This window comes from Panthera pardus, unplaced genomic scaffold (assembly GCF_024362965.1).
Source record: "Panthera pardus isolate Hobbes unplaced genomic scaffold, ASM2436296v1 HiC_scaffold_10, whole genome shotgun sequence".
NCBI classification, from domain to species: Eukaryota; Metazoa; Chordata; class Mammalia; order Carnivora; family Felidae; genus Panthera; species Panthera pardus.
The window spans coordinates 54,359,551-54,375,723 of record NW_026526655.1 but is presented as its reverse complement, the minus strand read 5'-3'; the positions used below and the strand labels follow the sequence as shown (position 1 = coordinate 54,375,723).

At 39.2% G+C, this 16,173-nt stretch overlaps 1 protein-coding gene across 7 annotated transcripts in view; it reads right to left on the bottom strand.

The window, feature by feature from the left end:
* Positions 1-16,173, bottom strand: part of SESTD1 (SEC14 and spectrin domain containing 1) — a 151,012-nt gene that overhangs the window by 15,522 nt on the left and 119,317 nt on the right. For all 7 annotated transcript variants that reach the window (XR_002083311.2, XR_002083315.2, XM_019460933.2 and 4 more), the window contains 4 exons: positions 7,198-7,392; positions 6,560-6,674; positions 4,971-5,130; positions 856-937 (listed from right to left, as the gene is read on the bottom strand). Coding sequence is in view for 5 of the 7 variants with exons in the window: in XM_019460933.2 (XP_019316478.2) it covers positions 856-937; positions 4,971-5,130; positions 6,560-6,674; positions 7,198-7,392 (552 nt within the window). In the remaining 2 variants the exon portion in view is untranslated. The remainder of the gene's footprint in view (positions 1-855; positions 938-4,970; positions 5,131-6,559; positions 6,675-7,197; positions 7,393-16,173) is intronic.

Here is a 16,173-nt window from a genome sequence, read left to right as displayed (position 1 = left end):
AAAAAAGTGTTTATTTTTGAGAAAGCACAAGACGGGGCACGGGGTGGGGGGTGGAAAGAGGGGGACAGAAGATCCAAAGAGGGCTCTGTGTTGACAACAGTGAGCCCAACTGTAGGGCTTGAAGTCATGAACCATGAGATCATGACCTGAGCTGAAGTTGGATGCTCAACCAACTGAGCCAACCAGGTGCCCCAAGAGAAGCATTCTTTTAGTATCATGTGGGGGTGCCTAGGTGGCTCAGTAAATTAAGTATCCAGCTTTTGATTTCAGCTCAGATCATGATCTCACAGGTCATAAGATCAAGTCCCACGTCAGGTTTTGCGTCTGACAACACAGAGCCTGCTTGGGATTCTCTCTCTCCCTCTTGCTCTCTTTCTCAAAAATAAATAAATAGATAGATAAATAAACATTTAAAAAATAAAAACTAAAATCAATATCCTATGATTTGTATTATTAGAAGATCGTGAGTTTATGTAATATAGATCTTACATGTTCTGTGATGCTATCTACATGGAGATAACATTGTTTATCTAGTTGAAAAAAACCCTCTTGCAGGTTAAAAAGCAACGTGCTACACCAGCCTTAATCCTGGCATGTAACTCACAAGAAAGTCAACAGTAATAATAAATAATCCCAATTTCTAGTTAAATGGAGAATTTCATTGAGAAGATAAGCCAAATAAGACCAGTATGGTAACTGAAAAGAAAAAAAAAACACTTTATTATTTTAACAAGATAAGCTAGAACTTGACTTAATGCATTTACTTTCTTGGACCATGAAAAATACACTTTTTTAATAGGTGAAATCAACATTTTAAGAGAAGACAACTACATCATGTGCCTGATTGATCTTTACCTGGGCAGCATCTTCTTCACATTTAAACAACTGCACCATCTGAAGCATCTTTAACCTTCGCACATCTACCATGTCTTCACATCTAATAAACCCAAACATAAATTTAAGACACCATTTCAGTTTCGTTAATAACTATTATAACATCACCATCTGGCACACATATTTTATAGTATATTAAAATACTTAATCTTCCACACCATGGGGACTTCAACTATTCTGTACTGATTTGTAAGAATTTTAAGGATATCTATGTTACATCAAAATACTTCAAAACCCTCAAGACACCTGAACGATACCTAATCACACACTCTCGAGGATAGAATGGATTCTGCAAAATACTGAAGCAAAGCACAAACATAGTATATACTAAAATCCAAAGAAATCTCCACTGCCAGTTAGCATTAAACAAGCCTCAAAGATTTAAAGTTTGTCAGGGTGCCTGGGTGGCTCAGTCAGTTGAGGGTCTGATTCTTGATTTCTGCTCAGGTCATACATGGTCTCATGGTTTGTGAGTTTGAGCCCTACATCGGACTCTGCACTGACAGCGTAGAACCTGCTTGGGATTCTCTCTCTCCCTCTCTCTCTGCCCCTCCCTGACTCATGATCTCTCTCTCTCTCTCCCCCACCTCCCACAAAATAAATTTAAAAACTTCAAAAAAAGTGTAAACCTTCTCAAATACTAATTTTGAAGATGATGCTCCAATGAAATAAGACAAAAATGTTAACATTTTTCATTATATTACCCAAAGCACTATCTAATTCTAAATAAAAAACAAAACAAAACAAAAAACACTCCCATCTGTTTTCCAAAGAAGAAATAAAGCTCTATTGATCTCTGGGTGTAGAGAAATACAATTCAGAGTATTTTTACATTTTATTTACTTATTTATTTTAATATTTATTTTTGAGAGAAAGAGAGAGCTTGCATGGTGGAGGGGCAGAGAGAGAGAGGGAAATGTAGAAATCTGAAGCAGGCTCCAGGCTCTGAGCTCTCAGCACAGGGCCTGATGTGGGGCTCAAACTCACAAACCGCAAGATCATTACCTGAGCCGAAGTCGGATGCTTAACGGACTGAGCCACCCAGGTGCCCTAAGTATTTTTAAATGTTAGTGTGGTTTGCCCTATCTAATATACAGATTAAGCTTTCAAGGTGACTTGACCTAACTCAGCTCTGATCCATTCCCTTCATACCCATGCAATTCTATGTTACTTTAGACAGAAGGGAGAATTCAAATTCACTACAATGCCAAACACCAATAACCAGTTACCCAGGAGGCACTGGGCTCTGCTACAGTCAATGTTCTCCAGCAAGCTGAATAACAATACAGAAACCATGGTCACAAGGCTATTTTTTATAAGGACCTCCTTTATGAAAGCCCATATTACTAAAATGACCTTAGTTAAAGGAAACTCTACAAGGGACTAAAAGGAAGTGATTATGGTAAGAATTGTTTAAAATCTGAAGCTAAACAACAATGTAAGGCACTGTAATGATGAAAACGCTATCACAGATATACTTAATACATGCTTTCAGGTCTTGGATAATGTGCCTGGAAAATGTAAGACATGGTCTAAACTATTAAGTTGGTCGCATTTGGGGAGGTGGACTTCTAAAGAATCAATATGGTAAGTGCTACTGTGGAGCTACGTAAAGAGTTCTATGGGAGAGGGAGGAACAAGTGACCAAATATGCCTTAGAAATCTAAAAGAAAAGCCTTCCAAAAATAAGTTTCCCTGAGTCATGAAGAATAAGCAGGAGTCCATCAGCCAGAAAATGAAGAAAGAAGTATTCTAAGTCACAGATTCATGAAACAGCACAGTGCATTCAGGAAAGTAAAAACAACTGTGTTTATATGAGAAAGTTGCAGGAAATAAGATTATGCAGGATTTAATTATGAAGGGTCTCCCACACTATTTCAAGGAGACAGAACTTCATGTGAGAAAAAAGGAAGTCACTGAGTGGGGTTTTATGATTAGATATGCACTTTACAAAGATTTACTGTCACGTACAACAGACTAGAGAAGAACAAGGCCAGAGGCAGATAAGAGAGAAGATCTTAAGTAGAAAACATTCAGGATTCAGAGAAAGTAGAATTTAAGACATTTAACTAGGCTATAAGAGATGAGGAAGAGTATGGATTTTAGGATAAATCCTAAATTTGGTAGCTGATGGTAACTTTGCCTGGAAAATTAAAAGACAAGAGTACATTATCTGAACATACTAGGTCTGAGGAATGTATGGGGGAAAATACCTGGAGATACTAAGTAGGCAAGTGGGATTACAGGTCTAAAGCAAGGGCAGGGGTGGGGTCAGAACCATAAATACTTAGTTACAATCACATAAAGTCATTAAAGTAGTAAGACTGTCCAGGGAGAACACACAGAATGAGAAGAGGATTTGGCCTCAAACCCTGAAAGCAGTGAAATTAGTGACAGAACAAGAAATCAGCAAAGAAAACTGAGAAGACAGAGTGCCAGGATGAGGGTGTTTTCAAAAGAAGACAAAGTTGTCAGAGTGTTTCAAGAAGAAAGTAAGTCAGTGGTGTCCAATGCTATTCAGTGTGATCAAGCTATGTTAAGACCAAAAATATTCCCCGGATTTTGAGCCAGATCAGGCATTTACTCAATACGGCAATTACAAAGTCACTGGTGACATCAATGAGAAGAAGTTCAGTGAAATGGTGAGGGTAGCAGTGAGACTGGGGAGGGCTAAAAAGTAAATGGCAGTCAGTGAGAAAGTAGCATGAGTGCAGATTAGACCTTCAAATGACTAAGCTTTCAACAAGGAGAACTCTAGGGCTAGATGACAATGAAGCGGTTGAAGAGGACAGTATATGCATGTGTATAATTTTTTTCTTAATAGGAGAGATTTAAGGATTTAAATGAGAGACAGAGATCAGAGTAGAGAATGAGAGTGGAAGGGGAAAACATGAGGCAGTTGGCTTTAGTAAGAACAGAGTTACTTTGTGATTAGAATAAATAATGAAATGCTAAGTTTGCAGATACTAGGCTAGAAGGAATTTCTGCCTAATGCATATTTTCTGCGTGATGTAGTGATGTGTTCTGTGAGGTTTTACTGATGATGTTAAAATTTCTAAGTGTGCCAACATTTCATACAACCATGCTACACTGTATATACTTTCATATATTTAACCTTCTACTTTGTAATGCTCTCCAGTTACTACTGCAAATTGAATTTTCAAAGAATCCTTTAAATTCCTCGCTGTATAACTGAGAACAAACTGAGGGTTGATGGGGGGTGGGAGGGAGGGAAGGGTGGGTGATGGGCATTGAGGAGGGCACCTTTTGGGATGAGCACTGGGTGTTGTATGGAAACCAATTTGACAATAAACTTCATATATTAAAAAAAATAAATAAATAAAATAAATAAATAAAATTTCCTCGCTGTATATCAAAGAAAACTAAATAGCCTCTTACCCAGAATCTATTGTCTATTCTTTCACAGCAAATGAGTACAATGGATGTGTGACAATTTGTGACTCAGTTCAAACGAAGAAACTGATCAATCCAGATGACACACTTAAGAGCATCTCTAAACTAAATGAAAATGGAAAAGAGCCAAGTTCTCCAAAAAGCGTTTTCTTTTCTTTTTTAATATTGTTAACATTTATCCATTTTTCAGAGACAGAGCACAAGCAGGAGAGGGGCAGAGAGAGGCAGACACAGAATCCAAAGCAGGCTCCAGGCTCCGAGCTGTCAGCACAGAGCCCAACGTGGGGCTTGAACTCACGAGCCGTGAGATCATTACCTAAGCCGAAGTCAGATGCTTAACCGACTGCATCACCCAGGCACCCCTCCAAAAAGGGTTTTCTTAAAGGACAGAAGAGTCACAGGCTACCGTGAAGATATGGAATGTGAAGTACTTGGGTGTAAGTGAAATTTCACCAGTGGGTAAAAAGGGAAAAGGTAGCATTAATTGAACAAACTGTTGTTGTTAGTACAATTACACAGAATAATTCCATTCACCAAAACCTAACACATGCCTACTATATCACAGGTGAGAACTTATACTCTGTATGGAAAATATAAATTATATCAGTTATTTTAATATTATGTTATTTTAGCAAAAATTAACATTAATAGTCAAACTTTGCCTTTGTTTCCTAAGCTGCATATCTTCCATCACTCCTTGTATGTGGTCCACATTTTCTTTATTTTCAATGGTGACATCCTTTCCATAGGCCCAGGATGCCTGATTGGAGATCTGATCCAGAAGTCCTTGACCTTTTTCACGCAAACCTTGTAATCCTACATCTAAAAAAAAAGTTCCTAGATTTAATCTCTTAAACAAAAGAGGCACTTTCCCTCCCTCAAGTAAATCCTCTCAATTGTACTTGGATTCCAAGTGGAACAGCTTTGTGCATTAAACTACCTTGGGGTGGAGGTCTCTGAACACTTCAAGCAATAAACCCCTTTTAAGTGGTTCAAATTGGAGGTCCTTCTCATGCCAAATTCTCTATAAAGAGAATTTTCGATTATTTCTCAAAATTGAAAGCAGGAAGTAAGTGCGAGAATTTCTATCTTGGTTATAGTAAGATTTTTCAATTTGTTTCCTTTTTGCTTTTACGTAGTCCAATTTTTAGGAGGAAACAGCAAACATTTTGTTCAAAAAAATGTAGAAGAGTTACAAGACTTCAAAGCATTCAAGCAATGTATGATCACTGTGAAAAAAGGATGCTGAATGTTTTGAGTACAGGCATCGTCCAGCTTATACCAAACAAGAAGCAACATTTAGGGTAGATTTACAGTACTCCAAACTAGACAAGCACAGAGGAATTCTTTTTTTTTTCTTTTTTAAAGGAAAAATATGATTCCAGAAAGCTTCTGACACTTTGAAATGAAGTGCATTGGGCATATTAGATACAAAATATGTATTATGCCTGTCATGTGTTAAAATAACAAAGACTGCAAACAAGTAAAATGCCCATACAAACATGATTTTTCAAACCCATTCCCTCAAATCCTTTTCACTAATTAATCTGGTTCAATGGTATGTCATCATTTTCGACTAAATCTCTGTCTCAGGTTTCTGCTTCCTTGCCTCCATCCCCCTTTGCCATCCTATCCCCCTCAATATAACCCTCCCTTCCCATTCGCACATCTACTATCTTCTCTCCATCATGACCTAGGGAAATTCACTGTATTTCCTTCCTACTGTAGTAAAATGTTAAAAGGCCTTGGTGTCAAGTGAAACGGGACCATCCTCTCCTTGGGAGAGTAGGTAACCTTGGCAATATTCCCAGTTTGGAGAAACAAATGCACAGAACCAAACCGACTATGTATTCACAAGGTTAGGATATAGCAACAACAAAAATCATTGCATAAAACACAGTTTGGGGCATACAAGGTTTACCACAGAACACTTCACAGCTAATTACAGTTTATGCATGCACTACAAATAACTGTTCATAGGATATGCAAGACATAGCACCTGTAGATATAGCTGGGTAAAGAAGAAAGGCTAAAGGCCCAATGAAGGAAGGGTGATTGGCCATCAATGAAAAATAAAAATTTTACCATGTATTACACCCTTCAAGGGAATAAAACCTATTTTATACTAATTTTTCCTATGTTCCCTATAAATAATTCTAATTAGTTCAGTACAAGTTGACTTGTCTAACCATAGTAATGATATTTCTAAAAAAAGAACCCTTATGTTTCAGCATTTTTAAAATCTGCTTACCAACACTTTTCAGCTTCTCTTCAAGCAGTTTTAAAGTCTGCTGAATCGATGCTCCATCAGCTGGTGCTACATCTACGCACAACATCCCTAATAAGCCATCCAACTGCTGAGACAACTAAAGCAGAGGGACACCAAAAGATAACCCTGATGTAATCAGCATCTAAAGTGTTTAATGATTAATGAGGTTTATGTCTAATGAGGTTATCACAATTACACTTGAAAAAAGACTATGCTGTTAAAAGACAAGGACGAATAATTAGGATACATGTTATCTGAAAGACAGAACACATAGATGCATGCACCAAGAAGACAAAGATTTATATCCAGGTCAGCAGAATGTAAAAAAAAGTACTGCAACTTCCATTTCAATCTAAGTTATAAAGCATAAACAGAGAAACAATCAAAATAAATATATCAACTAGGTTGGAAGACTAGACAAAACAGGTTTATGTGCATGCAAAATGACTTAAAAATGAAAATTAAAAAAAAAAGACTTTTATCATCTCTCCACAAGCAAATTATTCTATTGTTCCAGAAAAATAATTAGGAGACATGCAAACCTGCAAAAATTATGTGCAGATAAGTATAAGTGTTCAGATCATTTGAAGAAAAGAAAAGCAATCAGAGTAGACACTTACATCTTGGGCAACACCATGAAATTCAAGAGCTGCTTGTAAGAGATTCTGCCTAAATTCCAGCTGACTGGCCTGTCGGTAGCAAACATCACTAAGTTGTTGCTGCAGTGACTTCAGTTCCACAAGATCTTCCTCATCCCCAGCATTTAAGAGTGCTGCAATTTGCTGATTAAGTTCCACATACACTGCAAACCATTCCTGTAACACACATGTTGTAAATTAAGGATCAAATTAGTTCCTGAAAAACTACATTACATTTTATAATTCCTTTAGATAAACTAAGTAACATATACGACAATTTTCGAAGGCAAAATTTCTTCGAGTGAAGATGAGAAGTCCCCAACCCCCAAATCCTTCCATTCCAACCTGGAGCTCACTCCTGACAACAGCTGTATCTATCCTATATCCTTATCCTGGTCTCTGAATGTTCCATTTCCTTTCTTGTTCTACCTAAAACCTGTCCACCCTCAGAGAAAAGTATTACCCGACCACTTTTTCTCCCTTTCCCTCAAAACCCACTTCTCCTTTACAATGCATGCTATCGGACAACATCCTTCCAATGCTTCCCATTACCCAGGGAGCATGGCAAAGGTCACTGCCCCTCTCTGGGCCAGCCTTCCCATGGGCTCCCACCACGTAGACATTCACCCGGCACTCTTAACTCTTTTCCTGATTCTCTCCCTCACTTCCAACCATCCTATCCTCACCCCACCTTGGCCACCTACCCCAACAGATGCAAACTCTTATCATTTTCATACACTACTATCCAGCCCCCAAATCTTAACTTTAATAATCTCATTCTCTGACCACCAGCTCCTGACTCTCCAATTAACCTCCTTTAGGATGCTCATTCCTACAACCCCATGTGATTGGCCAATTCAGTGGCCTGCTTGTTTTACTTTCCAGCACTCAAGAGCCTCATGTCCTCATGTCTATCTTTGGTCGACTATATAACCATCTCCCAAGGCAAGACCCATGCTCATGCCCTGCTCTCTTCCTTTCATCAGATTCCCCTGCAGAATCCTCAGACCTGGGTTTCTGTGCCTACTGTATACCTATACCAGAGTAGCAACATAGCTGGATAATAACAACTATGTGAACAGCTGTCTTTTTAAATAAAGATAAATTAAAAAAAAAATACACACATACACATACACATTCTCTATATGAAAATATACAAATATATATAACCTCAAATAGAATTTCAGCAATCCTACTACATTTCTCTAGTCAATTCATTTTATCATTCTCCCGATTATTTGTTTTCTTTACTCCAACTCCCACTCCCTTTCCCTCTCTTCACTCTAAAAATCTAGCCTCTTATTTCACTAGGAAGCAATTAGAGAACTCTCTCATCTTTTTACCAACAAATCTATGACCCTCCCTCCTTCTGCAGCCCTATGCTTTGCCCTCCCTACTAAAATAGCACACAAACAGTCCCTGCATCTAAGCCAACCCCTTCACTCATGCTACCTCTGTCCTCTTTTGCCTACATAAGGCCTTGCTCTTGCACTTATCTTCTCTCTCCCATCATGAACTCACTCTTTCCAACTGGATTATTTCTACCAGCATACAAATAAAATGCAGTATCTTATATTTAAAAACAAAATATACTTAAGACAGGTGCATTTAAATTAACTTAAATTAAAAACAACAAAAAAACCCCAAAACCCTTAAGACCAAGACCATCCCTTAAATAAATACTCTACACTCACTCTACCTTCTCATTTCCCATTCTCTTTTTAATCCATTCTGGTCAGGATTTTGTCCTTCCTGCTCTTACCAAATTCTCAGTCTTTATCTTACTGGGCGCCTCAGTTGCATTTGACAAAGGCAACCACTTCTTCCTTGAAATGCCTTTTTTCTCTAGTTCCCTGAGACACAGCAGCTCCTCTGCTGGCCCTCCTGCTTTTTTGCCCTCTAAGTTTAGGATGGCCGGGGCTCAGCTTTCCAAAGTCTCTTTTCTTTTTAAATCGGTACTCTTTGGGCTTGGATGAGCTCACCTACCCATGTCTTTGAGTAACCTCCATGTGCTGGTAATTCCCACATTAATATTCTTATCTTAACCCCTTCCCTGAATCCAATGCTGATATTCAACTGCCTACTAGCTATCTCCATTTGGATGAGCATTACACACCTAAAATTTAACCTGTCTCCAAAGCTACTAGTTCTAAGCCTCTCAACCTGCTTCTTTCCCAGTTTTCCCCTTCTTCAGAGGTGCTAAGGTCAAGCACCTGATTCTTCCAAGAGCAAGTCTTACTGGCTCAATCTCAGGAATGTGACAACTTCTCATCACATCTGCTGCCTCCATTCTTAGTCTCTTGTTTTCCTATTTTGTTGTCCTTCCCTTGTCCCTATTCTCCATATGATAGCCAATGATCTTTTAAAAACATAAATCAGGGGTGCCTGGATGGCTCAGTCAACTCAAGTCATAATCTCAAGGCTCATAGGTTCGTGCCCTGCATCAGACTCTTGTGCTGACAGCCCAGAGCCTGAAGCCTGCTTCAGATTCTGTCTCCCTCTCTCTCTGCACCTCCCCTGCTCGCAATCTCTCTCAAAAATAAATATTAAAAAAAAAAATTAAAAACATAAATCAGTTCTCTGCTACAAAATCCCTCCAATGATTTCATCTTAACATTTAAAATAAATGTCAAGCTCCTTTCCATGAGCTAAGTGAACATGCTTTGGCCCGAACTCCCTCTAGAAACATGGTTTTGTGTGGCTCCTTAACTTGTTCACAGACATACTTATTATTCCTTTACTATGGCAAGTAAGCTCCTGCCTACGGGGGTTTTCACTTCTGTGTCCTAGATCTGAACTTCCTTTTGCCTGAATTACTCCTTCATAAGGTCTCTCATTAAATGTGATCTCAGAGAGGCCTTTCCTGAAAGCCTTTTCTTATCTGCTTTCCACTCCCTCTTTCCCAATATAAATTTAAGTTCTATATTATAAGACAGTGTTATATACCAAAGAACATAGAATGATATGTGACATATATAGTATGTGCTCAATAAATACTGAATGAACATGTAAGATGCTTTCTATTAGATACTGCAAATTAGCTGACATTAAATTAAGTTAGGTAACAGGTACTGGTCTAAATGTGGTCTACTCTTGTGCCCTATACCTAAAACTTGGGTTTTGCTTATTTGTCACATTGTCTTATTGCTTGAACTACTACTATGAAACCTTTGAAAATTATTATACAGATGATGTAGTCAGATGTAGTGAAAAAAACACTGGATCTGAAAGACAGGCTCAAGGTCTTTTTTCCTTACAAAAGGTATGATCTTCATTAAGTCGCTTAATTTCTCAGAACCAGTTTCTTTCTTTATAGCAGTGATTTTCAATGGGAGGTTATTCTGCTTCATAGGGAACATTTCCCAATATCCAGAGACACTTTTGGCTGCCATAACTGAGGAGGCACAATGCTAATGCATCTAGTGGGTAGAGACCAGCGATGCTGCTGAATTACCCTACAATGCACAGGACAGCCCCTACAATAAAGATCTATCTGGCCCAAAGTGTCAATAGTGCAAAGTTGAGAAACCCTGTTCTATACACAACACTGATGACACTATTATCTGTCTTACCTATTTTATTGGTTATCATATAAATTTAATTATATACTACCATACACGAAATACTTTTTAAACCATACAGTGATTTTGTTTTTATTTTTTTTATTTAAAAAATTTTTTTTGAATGTTTACTTATTTTTGAGAGAGAGAGCGAGCGCATGAGTGGGGGAGGAACAGAGAGAGAGGGAGACACAGAATCTGAAACAGGCTCCAGGCTCTGAGCTGTCAGCACAGAGCCTGAGGCAGGGCTCGAACTCACGAGCCATGAGATCATGACCTGAGCCGATGTCGGACACTCAACCAACTGAGCCACCCAGGTGCCCCCATACAGTGATTTTAAAGGTTAACGGAGAGTAGGAGTTAAGATGGCAGAACAGGGGCGCTTGCACGGCTCAGTCTTAAGCATCTGACTTCGGCTCAGGTCATGATCTCATGGTTCATAAGTTTGAGCCCCGCATCAGGCTCTGCGATGATGGCTCAGATTCTGGAGCCTGCTTCGGATTCCATGACTCCCCGCCCCCCCCCGTCCCTCCCCTCCTTGCACTCTGTCTCTCTAAAATTAACAAACATTAAAAAAAAAAAAAAAAGATTAAAAAAAAAAAAGATGGCAGAGCAGCATGGAGACCCTGAGCTTATCTTGTCCTTAAAATGCAGCTAGATCAGCACCAAACCATTTTGAACACCTAGGAAATTGACCTGAGGATTAACCCAATGGCCTGTATACCTTGAGCCACAGAACTCAGCAGGTACGCAGTGCAGAGAGGTGAACTGGGGGAGAGAAAAGCTGTAGAGGGCAGGGAGCTGTTTTTGCAGACAGAAGACACAGAGAGAGAAAAGGGGGAAAGTGTGGTGCATTGGGGTCCTGCAAGAAAAGCATTCCCTTGAAAGTAGCTGGAGGAGAGAAAGAGTGAAAACACTCACAGGAAGACTGAATAAGTAATCTGTTCCCCAAAACCACTGACAGGGAGAAGGGAGAGGGTTTCAATACCACCAGGATTCTATAAACAGTGGAGCACAGAGTCTGAAGTTTTGGAGTTCAGTGCCTGGTGGTGCTCTGGTGAGGAAGTACGGCAAATCCCCAGGAGCAGACAGCAGAGCCTTAGAGGTCCGTGTGCCACATGGGGAAAAGTGGTTCCCTTGATTGGAAAGTATTTGGTAGAAGCCATATGGCCTCCCCAAAGGAAAAGGTCCCAGTGGACCCCACAGAGAAGCCACGTTTGCTGGTACTGGGACAAAGATGCCATAGTGCAGCGAAACCTGGGGCCAGCTATGTGTTGTAATTTGCCATAATCTCTGAACCTCTGTCACTGCACGATCGCATGAACTTTTTCTGGGGCAAGCCAGCACCTGGCCATTGCTCAGCAAGACCCTCCACCAGAGAGTCGGCAGGCGTCCAAGCCACAGAGGTCTCTGAAGTGTAAGGTTTTGAAACACAACCCCATCTGAGATAAAACACTGGAGGGAGGTGCTGCTTGGCAGGCAGACAGCTGGGACACGGATGAGGTGGAGGCAGGGAGTGGATGGAGGCCTGAGACAAAGGAGGGGTGCTTGATTGTGGGTTGGTGAGGGCACGAAGTTCCTATGCCAGAGACTAGGGAGCTGGGTGAAGCCATTTCCACCTCTCCTGCACACACACATGTGCACATGAGCATGCGCACATGGATCCACCCCAGTAGCCTAAGCAGTGCCACCCAGTGGAGAACAGAGCCATTACACCAAGCCCCACCCAACTGCACCCTGCCCTCCAAGCACATTTCCTAGAAGACCAGAACAAGTCACTCCACCTGCTCCATGTATGAACTATAGAGTGCTTCATAGTTACAGTTCTAGGGGAAACTGGATGTAACTTCATTTGGGTTTCATTCTGTTCACAGGTTCATTTATTTGCTCGTTTTCCTTGCTTCTGTTTTTGCTTAAATTGTTTTTTCTTTCTTTTCTTGCTCTTTCTTGGATAGAGAGAAAAAATGTTTTTACTTTATTTTTTATAACTAAAGTTTTTTTGTTCTATTTCATCTTATTTTATTATATTTTTTAATTTTTACATTTTTTACTTTTTCTTTCTCTCCTTTCCCTTTTTTTCTCTATCAAGCTTCTTTCAACAAGCAGACTGAAAGACACCTAGGATCTAGCTTTGATTTTTTTTTTTATTTCTAAATTTTTATTAATTTTCTTTCTCCCTCCCAAATGAAAAAATGAAGGGATTCACGCCAAAAGAAAGAAGAGGAAGAAATGACAACTGGGACTTAACACAGATGTAAGTAAAATGCCTGAACAAGAATTTAGAACCATGATAATAAGAATACAAGCTGGGGTTGAAAACAGCACAGAAGACACCACAGAATCCCCTTCTGTGGATATTAAAAAAAAAAAAAATCTAGTCAGGCCAAAATTAAAAAATGCTATAACTGAGAGGCCATCTTGAACGGATGCCACGACAGCAAGGATGGATGAAGCAGAGCAGTATCAGCATTACAGAAGGTAAAGTTATGGAGAATAAGGAAACAGAAAAAAGGAGAGAAACAAAGGCAAAAGATTACAAGACACAGAGAACTCAGTGACTTATTAAAGAGGAATCTGAATCATAGGAGTCCCAGAAGATGACAAAGAGAGAAAAAGAGGCAGAAGGTTTATGTGACCAATTCATAGCAAAAACTTTCCTAATCTGGGGAAGGACACAGACATCAAAATCCAAGAAGCACAGAGAACTCTCATTAGATCCAACAAAAACCGACCATCACCAAGGCATATCATAGTCAAATCAAATTCACAAAATACAGACAGGAAAAGAATTATGAAAGCAGCAAGGGGAGAAAAGTCCTTAACTTATAAGGGAAGACAGATTAGGTTTGAAGCAGACCTATTCACAGAAACTTGGCAGGCTAGAAAGGAATGGCAGGATACATTCAATGTGCCAAACTGGAAAAATATGTAGCCAAGAATGCTTTATCCAGCAAGGCTGTCATTTGGAATAGAAGGAGAGACAGGGTTTCCAAGAGAAAAACTAAAGGAATTTGTGATCACTAAACCACTCCTGCAAGAATTAAAAAAAATTTTTTTAAATATTTGTTTTTGAGAGAGAAAGAGAGAGAAAGAGAAAGAGAGAACAAGAATGCGAGAGTGAGAGCGCGCATGGGAGGAACACAAAGAGAGGGAGGTACAGAATCTGAAGCAGGCTCCAGGCTCTGAGCTGTCAGCAAAGAGCCTGACGTGGGGCTCAAACCCATGAACTGAGCTGAAGTCAACATTCAACCGACTGAGCCACCCAGGAGCCCCCCTGCAAGAAATTTTAAGGGGGATTCTTTGAGTGGTGAAAATTCAAAACAAAAAAGACCAAAAGCAAGTAACACTAGAAAGGACTAGAGAACATCACCAGAAACACCAACTCTACAAGTAACACAATGACAATAAATTTGTATCTTTCAGTACTCACTCTAAATGTAAACGGACTAAATGCTCCAATCAAAAGACACAGGGTATCAGAATGTATAAGAAAACAAGACCCATCTATATGCTGCTTACAAGAGACTCATTTTAGACCGAAAGACATCTGCAGACAGAAAGTAAGGGGATAGAGAACTATTATACTAATGTTCATCAAAACAAAGCTGGAGTAGCCATACTTATAAAAGACAAACTAAATTTCAAAATAAAGACTGAAACAAGAGATGAAGATGGGCATAATTAAGGGGTCTATCCACCAAGAAGATCTAACAATTGTAAATATTATGCCATTGTGGGAACACCCGAATATATAAATCAATAAAATCAATAACAAAACTCATTGATAATAATACCGTAATAGTAGGGGACTTCAACACCCCACTGATAACAATGGACAGATCATCTAAGCAGAAAATCAACAAGGAAACGATAGCTCTGACACACTGGACTGGATGGACTTAACAGATATATTCAGAATATTTCATCCTAAAGCAGAATACACATTCTGCTCAAGTACACATGGAACATTCTCCAGAATAGGTCCCATACTGGGACACAAATCAGCCCTCAACAAGGGCAAAAATACTGAGATCATACCGTGCATATTTTTAGACCACAACACTATGAAACTCGAAATCAACCACGAGAAAAATTTGCGAAGACCATGAATACTCGAGGATTAAAGAACATCCTACTAAAGAATGAATGGGTTAACCAAGAAATTAAAGAGAAAATTAAAAAGGACACGGAAGCCAATGAAAATGATAACACAATAGTCCAAAACCTCTGGGATGCAGCAAAGGTGGTCTTAAGAGAGAGTATACAGCAATCAAGGCCTTCCCAAAGAAGGAAGAAAGGTCTCAAATATACAATCTAACCTTACACCTAAAAGAGCTGGAAAAGAACAGCAAATAAAGCCCAAAACTAGCAGAAGAAGGAATAAGGAGCAGAAATCAATGAGATCAAAAAAAAAAACAAAAACAAAAACAAAAAAACAGAACAGATCAATGAAACCAGGAGCTGGTTCTGTGAATGAATTAACAAAATTGATAAACCCCTAGCCAGACTGTGGTAAAACTCTACTCTCCACTCGTGAGAGTGCAAGTAAAAAACACAACACCTTAGTATTATGAATAGTTTTGACCCTGTGGACCCTATAATAGAATCTCAGGAATTTCTCTTCCCAGAGATCCTCTGGCCATATTTGAGAACTACTGGACAAGTTAGTTAATGATGCTAAGAAAATCGGTGATGTCCATGAGAGGGGGTGGGGGCGGACAGGAGCCTACCTCACACCATACAATATTAAATTTCAAATGAATTAAAAGGTGTAAGTGTGAATAATTTTTTTAAACAAGATTAAGAGAGATTGATTTAAAGCAGAAAATACTACTTGAGAAAAATATCACTACGTTTTCATATAGAAAGGAATTTCACAATCTTCTCCACAGTACTTGCAAATTTAGTTTATGCTCTAAATAAATAGAACCAATTCTTTGAAAAAATGAGTAATGATACAGAGAAAAATAGTAAACTAAAAGATTAGCGTCCTGGATCAGTATTTCTTACAGTGAGATCTATCTACATCACAGTGGGGTGCCTGCGTGGCTCAAGAGTTTAAGTGGCCAAATTTGGCTCAGCTCATGATCTCGCGGTTCATGAGTTTGAGCCCCGCATTGGGCTCTGTGCTGACAGCTTGAAACCTGGAGCCTGCTTCAGATTCTATGTCTCCCTCTCGCTCTCTGCCCCTCCCCCACTCATGCTCTGTCTGTCTCTCTCTCTCCCAAAAATAAATATTAAAAAAATAAGTAAAATAAGAAATCTTAAGTTCCACCCTGACCTACTAAATCAGAGTCTGCTGGTATGTGGCTCTGCAACAGGAAGTTTAACAATTACTTCAGGTGACTCCTATGACCACTAGGGTTCACAGAACAACCATACTAAAGCTATTTTTTTT